Source organism: Glycine soja, chromosome 10, assembly GCF_004193775.1.
Source record: "Glycine soja cultivar W05 chromosome 10, ASM419377v2, whole genome shotgun sequence".
Taxonomy (NCBI): domain Eukaryota; kingdom Viridiplantae; phylum Streptophyta; class Magnoliopsida; order Fabales; family Fabaceae; genus Glycine; species Glycine soja.
Window position 1 is genome coordinate 1,541,666 of NC_041011.1, and position 21,984 is coordinate 1,563,649.

At 34.7% G+C, this 21,984-nt stretch overlaps 1 protein-coding gene and 2 long non-coding RNA genes across 6 annotated transcripts; 1 reads left to right on the forward strand and 2 right to left on the reverse strand.

The window, feature by feature from the left end:
- Window positions 1–398: 398 nt before the first annotated feature.
- On the reverse strand, window positions 399–1,483 carry LOC114371027. The gene is made up of 2 exons (XR_003657988.1): window positions 1,406–1,483; window positions 399–1,294 (listed from the first exon to the last, which is right to left on the reverse strand). It is a non-coding gene; the product is annotated as an uncharacterized LOC114371027 (long non-coding RNA).
- A 1,127-nt stretch (window positions 1,484–2,610) lies between these two features.
- On the forward strand, window positions 2,611–18,474 carry LOC114372170. 4 transcript variants are annotated; one of them, XM_028329609.1, is made up of 5 exons: window positions 2,611–3,164; window positions 3,252–3,288; window positions 3,811–3,913; window positions 4,029–4,110; window positions 14,531–18,474. In XM_028329609.1, exon 5 carries the CDS (start codon window positions 15,455–15,457, stop codon window positions 18,347–18,349), a length of 2,895 nt encoding a protein of 964 aa, XP_028185410.1. In that variant the 5' UTR covers window positions 2,611–3,164; window positions 3,252–3,288; window positions 3,811–3,913; window positions 4,029–4,110; window positions 14,531–15,454; the 3' UTR covers window positions 18,350–18,474. The 4 variants fall into 4 exon arrangements, with proteins under 4 accessions (XP_028185410.1, XP_028185412.1, XP_028185411.1 ...); XM_028329611.1 differs by lacking the exons at window positions 2,611–3,164; window positions 3,252–3,288 and having other exon boundaries at window positions 3,307–3,948; XM_028329610.1 differs by lacking the exons at window positions 2,611–3,164; window positions 3,252–3,288 and having other exon boundaries at window positions 3,307–3,919.
- Window positions 13,149–13,524, reverse strand: LOC114372173. Its single transcript, XR_003658167.1, has 2 exons — window positions 13,459–13,524; window positions 13,149–13,359 (listed from the first exon to the last, which is right to left on the reverse strand). It is a non-coding gene; the product is annotated as an uncharacterized LOC114372173 (long non-coding RNA).
- Window positions 18,475–21,984: the final 3,510 nt, after the last annotated feature.

Here is a 21,984-nt window from a genome sequence, read left to right on the forward strand (position 1 = left end):
AGCAAAAAATGATTGACACACTTTTTTCTCATTGGTGTAGAACTGGGAAAATAGAACCACCCAATAGTCCAATTTCGTGACCTGGATATGGAATATTAAGGATAGCATAGTATGAATACTTAAATATATGGTTGACTGTGAGCCTCTAATTTCTCGTATTTATTATATTTGGCTATAGCTAGGTTCGTTGTTGTAGAACTATAGAAAAAGCCCATGCACGGTTTTAACCATGCAAAGCTGGAAAGATTATTTGCAAGTACATGCTTTACAAAAGGCCATCTATGTCTCCCTCTTGAGCAGCAAGGTTAACTCTTGACCTATCTTCTCTTGTCGTGTTCATGTTTGAAGTTATAATTCTTCGAGATGAAGCTTGAGGAGTTTCAGTTGGGTTGCTGCCATCCATTCATTTGTTTATATATTCGTTATATTTTAAGCGTGTTACTTCATGATGAGCATATATTTGATGATTTGTAATTGCATACAAAAAATGTTGTCATAATTATTATTAGACTTAAATATATTTTTTATTCCTGATGTATACTCAATTTTTACGTTTGATCCATGATAAATTTTTCTTTCGAATCGAATCCTTAATATTTGAAAATTTTTGTTTTAGATTCCTGCTGTTAGTTAAGTGATGATGTGTCTATTAAATATTTGATAACACGATTTGTGACGATTCAAAAATCGTCAATATTTATTTCAAAATCAAATTTAAATTTTTTGACACCACCCGCAAGGTCCATGCAACCTCGATTCACCCACAAAGAAGAACATTGCCTCACATGTGAAACTCACCCTCGACATCAAAGTCACGTGCCACGACTTCCACAAAGACTCCTCCACCCTCCGCCTCCATGGCCGCAACCTCTAATCCAACCAGCACGTCACTGCTAGCTGCTTCCGCACCCTCACCGTCGAACCTCACAAACCCTTTCACCTCTGCAAGAAGCTTTGGCAAAACGATGTTGTCAAAACCCTAAATGAATCCACCAAGAATTCCAATCCCAATACCAATTCCCCTAACCTCGTTGTGGTTCTCTTCCACCTGAAGCTTTTCACCTACCTTCTTATCCCTTCAACCTTCATTTTCTACTTTTTTCAATCACCGCACAATTCTCCTCCAATCTCCAAAGTGAAGACTAAAGAGGCAAACACGTGCAAGTGAGAAAGAAGATACTCGCTGTCGTTCTCTTCCACCTGAAGCTTTTCACCTACCTTCTTATCCCTTCAACCTTCATCTTCTACTTTTTTCAATCACCACACAATTCTCCTCCAATCTCCAAAGTGAAGACTGAAGAGGCAAACACGTGCAAGTGAGAAAGATAGAATGTAGAAGTGAGTGTTTGTACTTTGTAGTGTGGGATATAGTGAATGAAACTAGCAGTTTACCAAAAATCCTTACCTGGAAAACTAGGAGGATCACGAATGCGTCAAGCTAGAACCCCTTCAACGATCACAGGTAATGCAACACAATCTAAAGCATGTCCCACAATTTCCTACACCCCATCACAAGCGACTCCCGCGACACGTATGCCAACTTGAACAGTAGCCACACGTGCAAAAGGTGCACCATGTTCACACACGTGCGCGCCACGGTCACCATCTCCCCCAACCCTCCATCCATGTACTAGCAGAGCGACCCCTCCCTTCCTATTGACAACAAGTAGAAGATGAATGCTGAAGGGATAAGAAGGTAGGTGAAGGGGTGAAGAAGTTTCTCAATGTTTGATTTATTTATTTTTCTCTTTAATTAATTCTGGCGTTTAGAGGATTTAAATTTGATTTTGAAATAAATATTGGTGGTTTTTGATTTACCACAAATCACGTTATTAAATATTTAACGGACACGTCATCACTTAACTGATAATAGAGATCTAAAAATAAAACTTTTCAAATATCAGTGAACAAATTCGAAGAAATTTTTTATTAAGGATCAACTACAAAAATTGAATATATATAAAAGATAAAAAATATATTTAATCCTAATTATTAACTATATAACATCACATACTTGTTAGTTATTTCCAGTTACTGCGAGTGTCTTACATATACTAGTTAATGAATATGATGAGCAACATTCGATCCGATAAACTAATTGAACAAGAAAAGTTCTATGCATGATATGTAAACTAATTGTCTTATCGATCAACGAAAGTAAATATGCAATGCAAAGCCTAAGAAAGCTGTAAAAAAAGAAGAAGAAAGAAACATGCTATTGATGCTCTGAAATATTTGGATTAATTCTGACAGCGCACAACCGCACAAATTCACATTTCTTTTAACATAAAAGACATGTCCCGTGAGAGTTAGAATAATAAGAAGAAAAAGTGTGACTTAAGAAAAAGAATGATTTGTAGTTGTATAACAAGAATTATGCATATTAATTATTAATAATCACTACTACAAAAAGCCTTTTTTAAGACACGCACTTTACGTCGGTTGTATAAGGAACTGCTTTAATAAGTGGTGCGGTGGCATTTTTGAAATTATTGGCTTGCAAATGGCATTTTAGGACGCACATTCTAAGGCGGACCGCCTTAGAATGTTATGTTTCTTATAATTTACGCCGGTTTTTAGTAAAAACCCGTCGTAATTTTCAAAATAAAAAAAAACAAAACCGCAACCTCGTCGTCCTCTGCTACGAACTCCTTTCTTTGTTCTGCTTGTCCTTTCTTTGAACCCTAGCACCGGTTTTTCAAAACCCGTCGCAAGAGAAAAACGCGGTGGTAATTCATTGAACTTGAAAAGAAGATCTGAATCCGAAATCACTTCAGCTCTTCCATCATCCTCCTCTTCTCATTCTCCAAGCCCCTCAGCTTCCTCCCCAAACACTGCAAGAGAGATCTAGAGGCAACAAATCTTCTTGATGGAGCTTTAGAGGTGACAGATCTGTTCATAGATCTCTCTGGTGTTCCTGCTCGTGTTTGTTGCCATAATTGGAACCAGCACGGCCTCGAAGACGACAATCTCGTTGGGCTTTTACCAGAATAGAAGTCTCTGGTGTTTCTGCTCATGTTTGTTGGCATCGTCTGAACGCGCCACCACAAACCGTGCACCGCTCGTCGTGCACTGGTGGCCTCCGCGAGGGGTTGAAGTCTTGAACCCTAAGTAGGGAAAACTGTTGATTCTTACAGAGAGTCGTAGATACACCTGCGAAGAAGGTTCTTTTATTTATCACTTTATCTTCCCTCTCTGTGTGTTTTAGATTTTGACGAGGAAACTGATCTGTTTGTTGTTGATTCTTGTAGAGGCGAAGTAAATTTAGGAAGGTCTTGGAAATTCGAGGTACAGAGGCATGGAATTTTGTAAAGTGACTTTTAAAATTTTGAATTCCTAATTTGGCTTATTTTTTTTTGTGATTTAACAAATTCCTTGATATTATCCTTTGTTAATATACTCCAAGTCCAATGTGTCCTTTCAAAATCAAAGATTAGTCTTGTACGTTACTTACCACACTTTGTTAAAATTTCTTATGGAACCATAGCCAGTTAAGAAGAGTGATTCATCTACATCTTAGATAATTGTTAGGAATCCAGAGTAGAACATAGAGAAAAGAAAAGAAGGACTTTATTTATGGAAAAAAAATTGGACAGAACAAGGAAAAAAAACTATCTACTAAGGGTTCCCCTTCACAAAGGGTTTCCCTTTCTTGACAAATCTAATTTTCTGAATGGTTCTTTATACTCTGTTACCCCTATTTATCTAATTTATCCCTCTAAATCACTAGTTGCTTGAACCCTAGCCTGTGTTTCTGCTTGGTCCTTTCTTTGACATTCAACATTGAACCTCTTCTCTTCGACATTGTAGCCTTCTTCCATTGAACTGGACGAGGTCGACTTCATCGCTCCAAGTTCCTGGGTTGAAGTTTCATGAAGAGAGAGATTTGCTAGTGACTTACAAACTTTGTTAGGTTAAGGTTATTTGAAGCTTGTTTTTGGTTAAGGGGTTCGTGTACTGTTATTATCTAAGTTCGCGGGTTCCATATAATTTCTGTTAATGGTGATGGTTGCTAATCGTGGTTGCAGGGAAGAAGCGCGCATGTCAGCGATGAGTTGTTGGTGAAGAAGCTCATCCAAGAGATCATCCAAGATATCAAAATATACCAAGGTACAATAATAATTATAAAATGAAATTTTTTCTTGATATACTAAGTTTCTAGCATGAACAGAGCATGTAACTTTTTTTTCCTCTGTTGCCTTTGGCTCAGATTTGTGGTTGGTTCTATTAGTAAAGTCTCTTGGTAGAAAAATCATGCCGTTATCAATGATGGAATATTTATGATACAAGGGAACTGAGGATTAAATCCAAAGAGAGAGTTGATTTCACTTATTAGTCTGATGGACCTTTTGGGGGAAAGTATTATAGTTAATGACAGCCTAACCAGTAAAATTACTCCTGAGAATGTTCGAGGCTAAGGCTTCTCTGATGTTGTAGGCTATTTATATAAATGAATTCCTTGTTTTATGGCACTCATCTACGAATTACAAAAGCACCATGAAAATTGATGTGCGGCGTAGCCTTCTAGAGCTATTTTACGTTATTGTTTTTCTTTAGCTTCCTGCTTCTATTTCATGTCTAATTGCTGAATACATATCTGCATGCTTAATGCTTGACCAAAAGACTAACTTATCTGCATGTCTATATCATTAACATTACCTGCTATTTTTCTTACAAGATTTTCCACCTTTAGTTTCAACTTCTCTAGGAATGCAATCAGAATTGAATTCTGAATGGCCATTTGTTGGATTCCATTGAAAATTGTGTCAAAAGATTTCTGCCTCTCCTGAAGTTTTCCATATATGTGGTTCAGGAGCATTTGGTCTTCTTCAAGCATATCCTCACCGAAATGCCCACTGTTATTGTCAAGAGTCTTCAACACCTGAATCAAGCCAATCCTTAGTATTTTAATTTTCTCAGACAGAGAATTCACATCAACATGCTTTTGAACATTTTCAGTCTCCAATTTAGATATCATTTTGTCAGACATTTTGGAAGCCTCCAATAGTCTCTGACACTCAACTAGAAGGGAGAGGTTCTTTTTCTCCAAATCATCAATACATTTCTGCAAGATGAAAATTTCAAGTTGAGCATGTGTAGCTCTGTCCACTTCCTCCTCATATTCCTTTTTCTTGCAATTTGCATCTTCTTGTAGAATAAGAATTTGTAACTCCTTCTCAGCCAATTCATCTTCATTCAATTTCAAAACTTTGGAATTCTCTTCCCTCTCAGAATATAGGGAAACTAGTAGCTCTTCTACCTTTTGAAGTGCAGGCTCCCTTTCTCCTTTTAGTTCCAAATGCTTCAATTCCAATTCACTGTGCAGTTTCTCAAGATCTTTCAGTGTTTGATGAGTTATGTTCAACTGTGAAACTAAGGTTTCTTTCTCTTGACAGATACTAGACTTCTCATGGTCAAGTGATCAGCATGTGTCTTCTAATACCTTGGACTTTACCCTTAACCCTTCAAGTTCAGCATTCACATCAAATAGTGAATTTTCCAATAGGTTGCTCTTTTCTGAGAGCTTCTCCAACTTTTCAGTTGTGGATTGTAACTGACAAAACAAGGTGGCCTTCTCAGTAGCAAGATTTGATTTCTCCACTAGTAGAGATTGGCATGTTTCTTCCAACACATTTACCTTTCCTCTGATGCTATCCAGCTCAGCATTCAAGTCTGAAAGGGAATTCTCTAAAACAGTATTTTTCTCCAGAAGTCTCTCCTCTTGTATGCAACCCCAAAGTCTACCCAATTCCTGCTGCTTCTCATTAAGTTCTTCACTTTGAGACCCCACTTTTTGTGCCAAAGATTGTAATTCTGACTGCAGAGTGTGATTTGATGTCTCCAACAGAAGACATTTCTGTTCTGAACTCTGTAACTTTTCAACCCCATCAACTATCTTGGAATTTAGCCTATGCACCTCCTCTTCAGCACAAGAGAGCTTATAGTCCAAACTGGAAATTATCTCCATGCATTGCTGATAGTGGAGAGCAGCATCTTCCTTTTCTTCATTAAGTTTAGTAACTTGTAATTCCAAAGCTTCGATTTCTTTTTCTGCTATATCGGCATGCTCCTTAATCCTTCTTGCATTCTCCTCAGCTTCTTTTATTCTCTCCTCCAGTTTTGATATTGTCTCCAAGCACTGGTTATATTGAACAAGGGTAGCTTCCTTTTCAGCTTCTACTCTAGCAAGTTCCTGCTTTAGGGACTCAGTCTCAGTTTCAGCTTTAGTAGCTCGTTCATTAAGTTCCACTATTTTGCTCATTACTCTCCTCCTGCGTCTCAAAAAAATTGAGCCCCCTTCTAGCAAACTTTGGAAGATTTTCTTGTTCTCCAGGGAAAACATAAAGTAAGCCCCACCTTAATTGATATATATACTAGCCTTAACAAAAATTTTGATGTTACAAATATATAATGTATGGTTACGGTAGTGTATCAATGTCTGATGATGAAATTCATGTCATGATGGCGTCAATATCCAATCCATGATGACTTTGTAGCCAACATCATAATGAAGCTCCCACATAAAAAAGCCACTAAATATCAACTAGGAAGAACCAGACCGTAGAACAAGTCTGTAGTTGGATAATGTACAGAAGAAGAACTGTTAATATTCTTTGAAAGCTCTAGACATGGTTATATATATATATATATATATATATATATATAGTGTCCCATTATATCTATCAATCGTTGACCTTTCCATATAGATTAATTCATATTGGAGTAATTCAAGTGTCATAACTTTATCGGATGTCATAATTTGAATGCTTCTCACTATAAACTCTTTAGTGGGGTTTAGTGTATCACATGCTCTACATCAGTGTACTGACAAATTATAAGGTACTACTAGTTGATAATTTTCATGACATCAGCCAATTTCACATCACATTATTGGAGGAACTTTCCAATTCTTAGAATGTCTTAGATCACATATATTATATAGCTAAGAAATTATTTACTTTTTCTGGTAAATGCCTGGAGCTGGGAGCATGCATGTATCAGAAGTTGGAGTTAGGTTCAGAAAAAAAGTTAGACTCTAATAATTCCACAAAAATAAGAATAGCCCGAAGATCTCTATAGTACATTGCTTTCTATTTTTTAGCCTCTTTTTTATTTTATTTTATTACTTTCTATGGCGTGGTTTTGCCTTTTTGTTTGGCCTAGTGGTAATGTCTCTATCACTATTTTATACAAATTCCACTCAAAAGATTGAATAGGCCTGGCATTTTCTTATTAGTGTACAACATTAAGTGATTTTCAAAGTTCCCCACTAAAATGAGATCCCTTCAGTAAATTATGCATTCTTCATCTTGATTGATTCCACCTCGAATCCAGAAAATGAACTTTGTCAATCATGATACCTTTAGTAACAACATATATATTTAGGGTTCTATAGCCAAAGAAAAAGAAAACATCTGGCCCTCATTTCTCTCTGCACCAGATTTTTGTCCCTGTTTGAAGTTCTTTTAACAGAAAATAAATTAATAATTGTGCATTTGCTGATATGCATAGAAAGGCCAGAACTTGATACAAGATGCATGGAGTTAGCAATATGTTTTAGAAAAATGAAATATAAAGATAAGAATATATATATATATATATATATATATATATATATATATTAAAAAATTAATATATTTATGCCAAAAAATAATATATTGAATTTAATTAGTAAGTGAATTATTTATAGTAATTAATATTTATGTAAAATATAAATTAAAAACAAAAGAGAGTATTTCTGGGGTAGTGTAAAAAAACACAATGAAATAACACCCTAACATCTCTTTTAAAAAGATTAGTTCTTATAACATCCTTTTAAATCAAACAATATTTTTTCTTAAATAATGAGGAGATCATCAAATAAAATTAAATATACTTTTATAGTTAATGCTATTAATTTTATTTTCTCTTTTTCGGCTAGTCAAGGCCACCCATTGTGTACATATATTAATTATGGATTTAACAAAGAATTAAGCCGATACATAAATATTTTATAAAAAGAATTATTATAAATATTAATATATATTTATAATTTATAGGATATCATTATTTTTTTAATAAAATTTTACTTTTATACATATCTATGTGATTTTGAGGTCAGTCACCATATGTATGAGGTATTCGTAGTTGGAATCAAATTGTAGAGGAAATGTTATTGGATATTATAGAGAGTAATGATGTGAAAGCCTCATTGTGTCAATCCTGAATTCACGAGTTGAGACGATATATGATGAAGGACTATACACTGATGGCATGTGCTGTAGTGATATGAAGAGTTAGACTTTGGTACACTACAAGATGAAATGCACCTATATATGGTCAGGGTAGTAGTGCATTCCATGACTTGATAACCGTAACACCTATGGCCCTTCAAGAGTGGATGGATGCTCTTTAGGCTGTGCACTTGAGCCCTTAATTCACATGAAGGTGACGAGATTCAAACCTTCATAGAGCTACCACTCTCGAGAATCATTTGGGTGTTTTTGCCCCTCAGTCCTACTCCGTCTTCTTAGGATTCTCACCATTAGCTATACTTTTACCTTACTCGTCTTTCTAGTTCTTGTTCGTTTTCAGCTGTCTATTAGGTAATCATTGCTGATGGATGGTTGTTCCTCACCTCTTCTTCTAGTAGTTTTAGGCAACCTTAGCATGAGGGGATAGTTTACAAATAAACATACATATGGTGTTGATTCTAATGTGGAGGATTCTCAAGCAACAAAAGACAGATCATGGAGAGGACTCTTTCTTTACCTTTTTTTAAGGGAAAATAATTTTTACTTTAAAATGATATAATAAAAATTTAAATAATTTAATCTGTAAATATTCTGTTGAATAATTTTTATATTATAAGATAGAGATTTTTATACTAAAACATAATTTATATCTGACTAGTTAATATGTATAATGTGTTTATATATATAAATATATATATATATATATATATTACAAAATAATATTTTGACTATATATATATTTCTTATAAAATAATTTAAATTACTTTATAAAAAATATCATAAATTAAATTAGTTTTAATTTTTTTAATGGTACAAATCATAAATATATATTATCCACAAGAGAGAATCATGCTCAAAATTAATATAGATGATCAAATTTTCTTTTTGAGTATTTCACACAAATGTTGACCAAGTATTTGATAATATCATAAATTAAAACAACAGAAAGTCCAAAAATAAAAATATATCAGAATTTGGCAAATCAATAAAAACATGAATTTTTTAAAGGCATCAGAAGATGACAAATCAACAATCCATTCTCAAATTTTGACAAGAATTATGATGATCATACATGAATAAAACAAATGAATAATTACAAAGGAGAAGTCCTGAATTCAATATATCTTGAAGCAACAAGGCATGAAAACAATAGAAACATTGGTTCATCCTTCATACATAAATTGTCATTACACTGGCCTTCATTAACATAGCCAAGCCTACCCATGTATACCTGTTTGTGGGACATTCTAATGCCCTTGGATTCATAATCCGGCATGTTATCTTCATGTTGGTCAACCATGTCAGTTGCATTTTCTAGGCAACAGTCTTCGAGTTCTAGTGATTGTTTTATATCTGTGATAGATGACAAAGAAAATGACCAAGACCTAGAGATATTCTGACGTCGTTTAAGGATAGAAAGCTCTTCCTGGCCCAAAAATTTATCATTTTAGTTAAATTAGCAACTCACATAAAACTTATACTACAAGAAATAGCGGATACCACCTTCAAAAGTGGAATTTGATGTTGTAAAGGAATTACATCCCCAGTAGAATCTTCGTTGACCACAGCCTACAAGAACAATATATGGAATGTATAGTGATAGGTTGATGAGATTCATTCCTTTGAAAGAAATTCAGACTGATCATAGAAAGCGTTTACAAGAGGCTCATAAATCCAATTCTTCAAAAATATATGTACCAATTCAAGTGAGCTGTCATTTAATTTTAAGAAATAAAAGCTTCAAACTTGTGGGTGGTTTCTAGGTTTGGTTAATTGGGCACTTGGTTGGTAGATCCGAATAACTGTGTTAGTGAGTATGATTCTGAGTAATTTGTTACAATTATATCGACTGATATAATTTAATTATTAGATTAAATGTTATATTATTAATATTAATTATGAAAATAAGTTTTATGGTATTTTAATTCATCAATATTACTTGATTTTAATTTTTGGCCAAAAATAGAAAAAATAATTTAGGATTTTATTCTTAATATTAATTATAAGAACATAGCAAAACCTAGCAACATAGTTTTGGTCGAACAGACAAAAATAATTAACTTCTGCAAATCATCTTGATGGAAAGAAAGTTAACAGGTTGAAGCTTAAAGAAAATAGTCTCATACTGTTTGTGGTTTTTATAAGTTTTCACATAGCAGAAAATGACTGTTCAATACTGAAGGAATAAAGAAAAATAAGTGACTGTATGCATAATTACATACCAGAACAAGTCCAATAATATTTGTAGGCTGCTCATAATAGACAGGAACTCTGCTATGCCCTTTCTCCAATATTGGATTCATCAAATCCCTGCTTAATAATAAGCATTCAGTTGGATGACAAAATGCTGTATAAGATACAAAAGCTAGTTTGAACTTGTAATTTTTTTGAGTCACAAATAGAGTCCTTACCTATCAAGCTTTGCATTAATATCAATAGAAAATATATCAGTTATGGGAGTCATGGCATCACCAGCTGTCTCTCCAACTCACATGTCCCAAGATCCATTTCATTTTTCTGTTCATCCTCTGTCAATTCACCTTTATTGCCACCCTCTTGAACTTTTTTCTCATCCTCTTTGTTTTCTGTCCTTTTCTCTAGACCATCAGAACTAACAACATGAGTCACCAGGTTCATCGTTGAAGGTTCAGAAAACAAAACTTGCTTTATAGGAGCCTCCAAAGAACCAATCTCTTCCTTGTCAAATTTAGTCCTTCCAATCTTATTGTTGTTTCTAGGGAATTCATTGCGAAACACCGACGATAAATCCTTGGCTTTTATTTCTAAACCACCATAAACATCCAATTTCTTCCCTGTGAAATTTCTTATTCTACTTGTTGCATTGTATGATGGACACTTATAAAGTAAACTACGTCTCTCATTCCTGATCATCTCAGGTGAAATTTTTGGTTCATCCCTTTTCTCCCCTCCCTTTTCCTCCTCATTGTTGACAATATTAAGGAGGTTTTGCTCAGAACTCCAAAAGATTCTAACAAAAATGGCAGTGCACATGAAAAATGGGGACAAGAAGACCAACAAGTTATAAATAAAAGAAAGAAATATGTACAAAATGAAGAAGACTAACAAAGCACCCGAAACCAATGGATTCCTTTGCATGAAAGTGTAGCTAATCTCAAATGAAACATGAAGTACTTTTAATATACGAAGTTGAATGTCCCTTGCATTCAAGCCCTTTTTTGTTTCCTTCAAAGTAGGTTCCATTCTCAAATTATAATGCTTTTCAAGGTCTTAGTTGCATGCATGCATTTGTGACAATCCCACAATGGAAAACTCATAAAGGGGACATTTTAGCCATTACCACATCAAAACAAGTCATTATAATCATCATAGTAATTATCAAATGTAAATGTGACTCTGGTGTTCTTGCTGAACAAGTCCCCCCTTGAAGAAAAAATTAAAGAAAATGTAAATGTAACTCTGGTGTTCTAGCTGAACAAGGTTAAAGATCAATGATGGGGAATGGAAATATTGATGTGATTTTTCACTTTGAGTCCATAGAAATCATCCTGAAAATTCAAAAACTAAAGAAAGAATAATACAGAAAATAGGTATAGTAGCTCATAAATTATGGTCAGCAGTGAAAAGTTTGATCCTCTCCCTAACAAATGGTTAGCCGTTGAAACTATAACAATTTATTATTTTCTTTTTTAGGATAATTTTTCTTTTGGTTGAGAATTTTATAGGAATCTCTAATTTAGGAGTTTTAATGTGTGTTTCTTATCCATTTTGATAACCGCAAAAAAGGGAGAGAATGAATAAAATTTACGGAACAATTTCACAAGTCAAAAAGTCGCATTACTCCATAGTGTTGGTGTCTTCAACTGATAGTAATGCACAACACACTCTTATCTTTAGTCAGATTAGCATGCGTATCTAGAAATTTTGGATCGCCGAATTTCTTTTCTAATTTTTTGAAGCGCAAAATTATTAATTAATATTAACTTAGGGTTTATCAAAACCTAGCAACATAGTTTTGGTCGAACAGACAAAAATAATTAACTTCTGCAAATCATCTTGATGGAAAGCAAGTTAACAGGTTGAAGCTTAAAGAAAATAGTCTCATACTGTTTGTGGTTTTTATAAGTTTTCACATAGCAGAAAATGACTGTTCAATACTGAAGGAATAAAGAAAAATAAGTGATTGTATGCATAATTACATACCAGAACAAGTCCAATAATATTTGTAGGCTGCTCATAATAGACAGGAACTCTGCTATGCCCTTTCTCCAATATTGGATTCATCAAATCCCTGCTTAATAATAAGCATTCAGTTGGATGACAAAATGCTGTATAAGATACAAAAGCTAGTTTGAACTTGTAATTTTTTTGAGTCACAAATAGAGTCCTTACCTATCAAGCTTTGCATTAATATCAATAGAAAATATATCAGTTATGGGAGTCATGGCATCACTAGCTGTCTTTTCATAGAGTCCTTACCTGTAGGCTGTAAGGAATAGAATAGAAGAAAAACCAATACCCTCAAATAATAGATGAGAAACTCACCTAATGCTTGTGCTGCAGTCATTCTTTTCCTTGGATCTTTATTTTGAAGTCTCTTAAAAAGGATTTACAAAAGAAAATTTTAAATTTTTTTGATTTATGTATCAAATTTATTTAGTAGGAAAAAACATGATTTTATTGTGATAAGATAAAACTCTTAAGTTGGATGAAACAAGGGCTAGTAAATCCAAAATTTGTTGCCAGCAGCTAAGAATAGACCTGTCTTGGAACGGTACATACATTAATGTGATTAGGTAGGTAGGTAGGTACTTTGTTCCTTTGGAAATCACTATCGACCCGGTCATGATCCCTTGAACATACTTAACATTGGGGAAAAGCTCTGGTATTAGGCCATACCAGTTGGTAAGCCCCATGCACTTGTTAAGTTTTAAGTTGGCCAGCTCAATGCTTATATTTAAAATTCTTGATAATTTTGTAATTGTAAGATGACCTATCTCGTACTCAACATAAATAAATAAATAAAAACTACACACAAAAAACAATAAAAAAATTGCTCTATAAGTAGGCATTGACCGATCACAAACCTCAAATGCACCTATAAGAAAATTGCTCTATTTGTGAATAGTTATATTGTTGACCTTGCCTGCATATTGTTTAGAAATGAGTCAGTTACTTTTAGCCTTTTCATCAAGTGATAAGTAACAGGATAACAAATAAGAAAAGGAAAGAAAGAAGGACATACCTTGAATCTGCAAAACAATGTTTTGGCATCCATAAAGAAGAATGAAAATGAAGATTGAAATTTACCTTGGCCAAGAAGAAGAACTAGAAAATAGTTAATGAAATGGAGAAAAGTAAAACCAGAAAGTCATTACCAAAGACGTAGAAGGGCAAAAAAAAAAAAGAAGGAAAATCCTAGAAGAAGTGCAGAACACATACTGCATTAAATCTATTAATGCAAAAAATAAACTCCCCTGGATCATGCCATCGTCAGCTAAAAGTCTTTCTATTAAATCTACTCCAAAAAATAAACTTTTTCACGATGGAAATATCATTTCTGAATACAATTTTGTGATGCAAACACCAATTTAACGTTGCTAGGGAAGATTCTTGATATTGACATACTTTATAGGGCAAAACATCAACTCCTCAAGCCTCTATTTTCAGCCCCAAAAAAAATGCTATTTTCTAATTGCTCTTGTCTTTAGTCAACTAGGCCTCTACCCTTTAGAATCAACCCATTGTTTCCGTTGATCTAAAAGCTAGCCAGCTAGGCAGCCAAAAATGGAGCAATCATAAATAATGGAAAACAAATGAACAAAAGATATAATAATTTTCAAAGACAATAACAACACAAATGAGCCTCATGTCACTCATGAATGCCCTTACGTACAGGGAATTTAATTACTTGACTTTTGTACATAATTGACATTGTTATACACCTACAAAATCGGGCCTTGGTTAATGGATGTTGTACTGATTGAAGTAATATTTTTGTGTAATTCAAGCTCTAATTCAATGTAATTAAATTAGTGGGCACATAGAAACTCTGGAATGGTATTATTATCATGTGAAAGAAGCTTGTTGCCCTCAACATGTTAAAGAATACATGAGTATGCTTTTCCCTGTTCTGGTCAAGTTAAGATGTTAGGCAAAACTTAATTTGTTTCCATTTGACTAAATATTTAAATTATCCTTATTTCACTTAAAATAAACCTCTTTACTGGTTGTACTATTTTATAAACCTCAAACATGATGCATTGTTATTTGAGTATGATTGATCCAGCTGATAGTTTCCCCCATTGATGGTACAGATTATATGTCGTCATTACAACATTTGTGTTAGTGTTTTCCCTGTAACTGCATCCCCGCACTCGTTGTCATTGACACTGAGCATCTTTCGAGGTATGTCTCTATTTTTAAAAAGTGGTATGATTGTAACATGTCGTTGTTCAAATATCGATATTGTTTCATGTTACTAGTTAGTTGCATTATGAGTGAACCTTAGTTCCCCGTTCGAGATTCGATACATCGATTAATACGGATAGTTTGAATTAATCGATGTATTGATTCTTGAATTGTCCGTTTGGACAGTTTGGGATGACATATTTTTATAGTTGAATCATACGTAGAGGTAAATTATCTTTTGAATGATTTGAATAAATTTCGGTATACTGCATTTGACATTGTTCTTCGGGTGCATATTTGATCGCGGTGATTGTTCACACATTCATCGCTTTCATCTTGTGTACTTGAAGACCAATGCGAAATGCTACCGAAATTTCATCAAATCACTCGAAAGAGATTTTACTTGTACGTTTGATTCAACTATAAAAAATGTCTTCCTGAATGGGGTAGGGCCACACCTTCAATGCAAAAAAGTGAGTTTAGCATGCATCACAGATAACTTATTCATTGTCATGAATAGCAAATACGAAACATGGATCGAAGTTGGATGAAAGCAAAACGCATCAGTGATGAGTATGAGAACGGGGTGGAACAATTTCTACTGTTTACGCAACTTAATGCTGAAAGTTTGAGGGGCAATTATTTTTGCCCATGTGTTAAATGTCTTAATGGTAGACGAAAGTCAGTTGATGAAATCCGATCACATCTGATATGTTACGGCATCATTCCAAAATTACACAAAATGGATATGGCATGGGGAATCGGCCGACATTCCAATTGTTTCTCAGTCTCAGGCGGTTCACGAAGACAGCGGAGAGCGTATAGAGGAAATGATCCGTGATCTTGGACAAGAGACTTTTGAGCAAGCGCATGCACCTCTGTATGATACAATAGAACGTGATTCCAACACGCCATTGTATCAGGGGTGCACATCTTTCACGCGGTTGTCAGCTGTGTTAGCTTTGGTAAACTTGAAGGCAAGATTTGGGTGGAGTGATAAAAGCTTCACTGAATTGCTGGTCTTATTGAAGAACATGCTTCCTGAACAAAACACTTTGCCGAAAAATCACTACGAGGCCAAAAAGATTTTGTGTCCAGTGGGAATGGAGTACAAGAAGATCCATGCATGCCCTAATGATTGCATATTGTATAGAAATGAGTATGCAGAACTACGGCAATGCCCCACGTGTGGGGTATCACGATACAAAGTGCAACACGATGAATTAACTGATGATGCAGGAACCAAAAATTGTCGTCCTGCCAAGGTGTGCTGGTATCTTCCAATAATACCAAGGTTTAAGCGATTGTTTGCTAATGCACATGATGCAAAAAACCTTTCATGGCATTCGGATGACCGAAAATCTGATGGATTACTGCGACATCCTACCGATTCGCCACAGTGGAAGACAATTGATCGTTTGTATCCAGAGTTTGGGGATGAGCCAAGGAACCTAAGGCTTGCTCTTGCTTCTGATGGAATGAATCCTTATGGTAGCTTAAGTAGCAACCACAGTTCCTGGCCTGTTTTACTGATGATTTACAACCTTCCCCCATGGTTGTGCATTTTGCGTAAATACATTATCCTGTGTATGATGATCGCGGGTCCAAGGCAGCCAGGGAATGATATTGATGTGTATCTTACGCCATTAATCGAAGACTTGAAACAATTGTGGGAAGAAGGGGTAGATGTGTGGGATGCAAATGTGCAGCAGACGTTCAGGTTACGCACAATGGTGTTTTGTACTATTAATGATTTTCCAGCATATGGAAATTTAAGTGGATACAGTGTGAAAGGGCATCATGCATGTCCTATCTGTGAGAAAAACACAAGCTTCATCCAACTCAAGCATGGAAAGAAGACAGTATATACCAGACACCGAAGATTTCTAAAAGCTTTTCACCCTTATCGACGATTGAAAAAAGCTTTTAATGGAAGTCAGGAGAATGAAGGCCCCCCAGAAGCATTAACTGGAAACCAAGTTCATGATCGTGTAAAGGACATTGTAACCGTGTTTGGCAAGTCCCAGAAGAAGACATCATCTCCCAACAACATGTGGAAGAAACGCTCAATATTCTTTGATCTTCCATACTGGTCTGATCTATATGTGCGTCATTGTCTAGATGTTATGCATGTGGAGAAAAATGTATGTGATAGTTTAATTGGTACTCTTCTTAACATTAAAGGGAAGACAAAGGATGGTTTGAAATGTCGTCAAGACTTGGTTGACATGGGAATACGAGAGCAGTTGCATCCCATATCACAAGGTCGACGAACATATTTACCCCCAGCATGCCACACACTGTCAACAGCAGAGAAGAAAAGTTTTTGTCAATGTCTGCGGAATGTCAAAGTTCCACAAGGATACTCTTCAAATATCAAGAGCCTTGTCACCCTCAATGATCTTAAGTTGGTTGGCTTGAAGTCTCATGATTGCCATGTCTTAATGCAACAATTATTGCCTGTTGCGATTCGCGGCATCTTGCCTGACAAAGTTAGAGTTGCCATAACTCGTTTGTGCTTTCTTTTTAATGCCATATGTAGTAAAGTCATTAATCCTCATCAATTGGATGACTTGGAGAATGAGGCTGCCATTGTCATTTGTCAGTTAGAGATGTATTTCCCACCATCATTTTTTGACATCATGGTTCACCTCATTGTTCATCTTGTGAGGGAAATTCGGTTGTGTGGTCCGGTTTTTTTGCGGTGGATGTATCCAATTGAACGCTACATGAAAGTGTTGAAGGGATATACCAAAAATCAATACCGACCAGAAGCTTCCATTGTAGAAAGGTATGTTGCTGAAGAAACTATTGAGTTTTGTTCACAATACATGGAAACAGTTGAAGCTGTGGGGGTACCGAAAATTCGTCATGACCGGACACGAGGAGGTCAAGGGACACGAGGCTTCAATGTTGTTACCATGAGTCGACAAGATGTGTCACAGGCGCATTTGTATATCTTGAATAACACACAGGAGGTCGTTCCATACATACAAACTCACAAACAATATCTGACATCTATTAACCCAAAATTGAACATGATGAAATTGTTACAAGAGCATAATAGAACTTTCATGAACTGGTTTAAAGAAACAATAATGACTGATGACAATGCTTCCAAAACATTAAGATTGTTGGCTATTGGTCCGAATCTAAATGTCCCTACTTGGCAGGGGTATGACATAAACAATTATTCGTTCTATACAAAGTCACAAGATGATAAAAGTAGTGTGCAGAATAGTGGGGTGCTTGTGGAGGCTCATTCTGAGCACTTTTCTAGAGCATCTGATAACAACCCAATTGAAGCCTCAATGCCTTATTTCGGAGTTATTGAAGAAATCTGGGAGCTTGATTATAATCAATTTAGAGTGCCAGTATTTAAATGTAACTGTGTTAATGGAAATACCGGTGTTCATAGAGATGAAATGGGATTCACTTTAGTAGACCTTAACAAGGTAGGTTACAAGGAGGAACCATTCATAATGGCAGAACAAGCTAGACAAGTGTTTTACATCCAAGATCCAAATAATCGTACATTATCAGTGGTTCTACAAGGAAGGCCAATTGGTGTTAGGGAACAAATTCATGATGCATCCCTTGACATTTGTGAGACTCCTCATTTTTGCACAAAAATGCCTTCAATATGTGAACAAGCAGAGGTGGATGACGTACATGCGATTCGTAATGATCATGCTGAAGGTTTATGGGAGAACATTGCTCCTTAACCGCCTTGTATCAATGTAATGTTACAATATTATTTTATTTGTTATTGACTTATATGCTCCTTAACCGAAAATGTTGTCATAATTATTATTAGACTTAAATATATTTTTTATTCCTGATGTATACTCAATTTTTACGTTTGATCCATGATAAATTTTTCTTTCGAATCGAATCCTTAATATTTGAAAATTTTTGTTTTAGATTCCTGCTGTTAGTTAAGTGATGATGTGTCTATTAAATATTTGATAACACGATTTGTGACGATTCAAAAATCGTCAATATTTATTTCAAAATCAAATTTAAATTTTTTGACACCACCCGCAAGGTCCATGCAACCTCGATTCACCCACAAAGAAGAACATTGCCTCACATGTGAAACTCACCCTCGACATCAAAGTCACGTGCCACGACTTCCACAAAGACTCCTCCACCCTCCGCCTCCATGGCCGCAACCTCTAATCCAACCAGCACGTCACTGCTAGCTGCTTCCGCACCCTCACCGTCGAACCTCACAAACCCTTTCACCTCTGCAAGAAGCTTTGGCAAAACGATGTTGTCAAAACCCTAAATGAATCCACCAAGAATTCCAATCCCAATACCAATTCCCCTAACCTCGTTGTGGTTCTCTTCCACCTGAAGCTTTTCACCTACCTTCTTATCCCTTCAACCTTCATTTTCTACTTTTTTCAATCACCGCACAATTCTCCTCCAATCTCCAAAGTGAAGACTAAAGAGGCAAACACGTGCAAGTGAGAAAGAAGATACTCGCTGTCGTTCTCTTCCACCTGAAGCTTTTCACCTACCTTCTTATCCCTTCAACCTTCATCTTCTACTTTTTTCAATCACCACACAATTCTCCTCCAATCTCCAAAGTGAAGACTGAAGAGGCAAACACGTGCAAGTGAGAAAGAAGATAGAATGTAGAAGTGAGTGTTTGTACTTTGTAGTGTGGGATATAGTGAATGAAACTAGCAGTTTACCAAAAATCCTTACCTGGAAAACTAGGAGGATCACGAATGCGTCAAGCTAGAACCCCTTCAACGATCACAGGTAATGCAACACAATCTAAAGCACGTCCCACAATTTCCTACACCCCATCACAAGCGACTCCCACGACACGTATGCCAACTTGAACAGTAGCCACACGTGCAAAAGGTGCACCATGTTCACACACGTGCGCGCCACGGTCACCATCTCCCCCAACCCTCCATCCATGTACTAGCAGAGCGACCCCTCCCTTCCTATTGACAACAAGTAGAAGATGAATGCTGAAGGGATAAGAAGGTAGGTGAAGGGGTGAAGAAGTTTCTCAATGTTTGATTTATTTATTTTTCTCTTTAATTAATTCTGGCGTTTAGAGGATTTAAATTTGATTTTGAAATAAATATTGGTGGTTTTTGATTTACCACAAATCACGTTATTAAATATTTAACGGACACGTCATCACTTAACTGATAATAGAGATCTAAAAATAAAACTTTTCAAATATCAGTGAACAGATTCGAAGAAAATTTTTATTAAGGATCAACTACAAAAATTGAATATATATAAAAGATAAAAAATATATTTAATCCTAATTATTAACTATATAACATCACATACTTGTTAGTTATTTCCAGTTACTGCGAGTGTCTTACATATACTAGTTAATGAATATGATGAGCAACATTCGATCCGATAAACTAATTGAACAAGAAAAGTTCTATGCATGATATGTAAACTAATTGTCTTATCGATCAACGAAAGTAAATATGCAATGCAAAGCCTAAGAAAGCTGTAAAAAAAGAAGAAGAAAGAAACATGCTATTGATGCTCTGAAATATTTGGATTAATTCTGACAGCGCACAACCGCACAAATTCACATTTCTTTTAACATAAAAGACATGTCCCGTGAGAGTTAGAATAATAAGAAGAAAAAGTGTGACTTAAGAAAAAGAATGATTTGTAGTTGTATAACAAGAATTATGCATATTAATTATTAATAATACTCAATTGCATTAACTCACACAGGGGAGGTTCATATTGTCTGTAAGCATATTGTACTAAACGAATTAAGAAATTTGATTTATCATAGGACATGTGGTAGACCTATGAATTTAACTTCACTTTTATTTTCATGTCATCAATTATTCATTATTAGAAACCAAGTAATTTTTTATTATCAATACTTTCTCAAATAAAATTACTTATACGCACAAATGATTGTGAGAATAAGTCAAAGATTACACAGTAGAAAAAATAATAATAAACACAAAAAGTTAATGTGATTCGGCACCTCTTACTTACGTCTATAAAATCGTCTCAAAAAATATTTTACTATCATAAAGATGATTACAAGATTGTAACCCATCCCAAATAGTGTATCAGTCTATAAACCTGAGCATCTCACTCAATGGTTACAAGAAATAATAACACTCTCACATAGACACTTTCCTTTCAACAAAGTGACTTTGTTTCACAATCTCTCTTCTCACACACTCTTTATGTGTTGTTATTTTCCACTATTTTTTTTCTTTATTTATAGTGAAGATTGTCACTAACTATAATAAATAAGCTCTCTTGAAAGTTGAAACAAAAATAACTTTCAATGTATCCATTCAAATAAACTTCATCTAGTAAAATGCAATCTTTTACTTTGCATTTAAGCCACCTAAATCTTAGTGATAAAAATTTAATTTTCAATATGCATACACCTTATATTTTAACTTGAAACTTTACAATAATTAATTATGAACTTGAAATTAGAGACTGAAGAGTTAGTATCATCACCTGTTGAATGTACACATATTGATGTATGGATTCAAACTCGTCCTATAGATTCATCTTCTTTTGACATTCTTTGTAGTAGGAATTATATATCCTTTCCTTGGGGCTTTGGAGTTGGGTGCCGATTATTATTTTTCCTTTTCAGAACCTTCATTCCACAACGTAGTCCATGATGATATCATGGTCTCCTAACTTGTGCCACCCACCCAATTTAGGAAACAAAAATTAATGATATGAGAAACTAAAATTAAAAATAAAATAATAATGATAAGATTAATTTTACAAAATTGATATGTTTTTTCCTCCATTTATAATTGTATTTATCAATTTTTGTTTGTCAATACAAGGTATTGACATTGTAATTGTAATTTGTAACTATTTTTCGTTTTGTTGTTTGCATCCTTATCAAAACATTCATCGTTGTAGATTGTTAGTGACTATCTTTACAAGGACGAATATCTTCACATATGTTTTTATATAAGTAAATCTTATGTCATTTGTTCAATGTTGAATGTCATTTGCAGGCACTTTTCCTTTTACACTTGGTATCATGATTACGACATTCATTGTTGAAGATTGTTAGTAACTATCATCTTTCATACTTTTTTTAGGCTATTTTTCCTTACTATTGATTTTATAATTTCTTTTATGTGATTAATAATTATTGCTTTATATTATTATATACAATTAATGTTCATTATGAGTGAACCTTAGTTTCCTGTTTGAGATTCAATACAATGATTCTTCCGGACAGTTTGAATTAATCATTGTACTGAATCTTGAATTATCTATTTGAAAAGTTTGGAATGAATGATATTTTATAGTAGATTCATACATATAGATTAACTTTATTTTCTTAAATTTGATGAAA

What these genes read in the sequence shown, in the direction of transcription:
- LOC114372170 (XM_028329609.1), top strand. Translation starts at nt 15,455, where the DNA reads ATGATCCGTGATCTTGGACAAGAGACTTTTGAGCAAGCGCATGCACCT.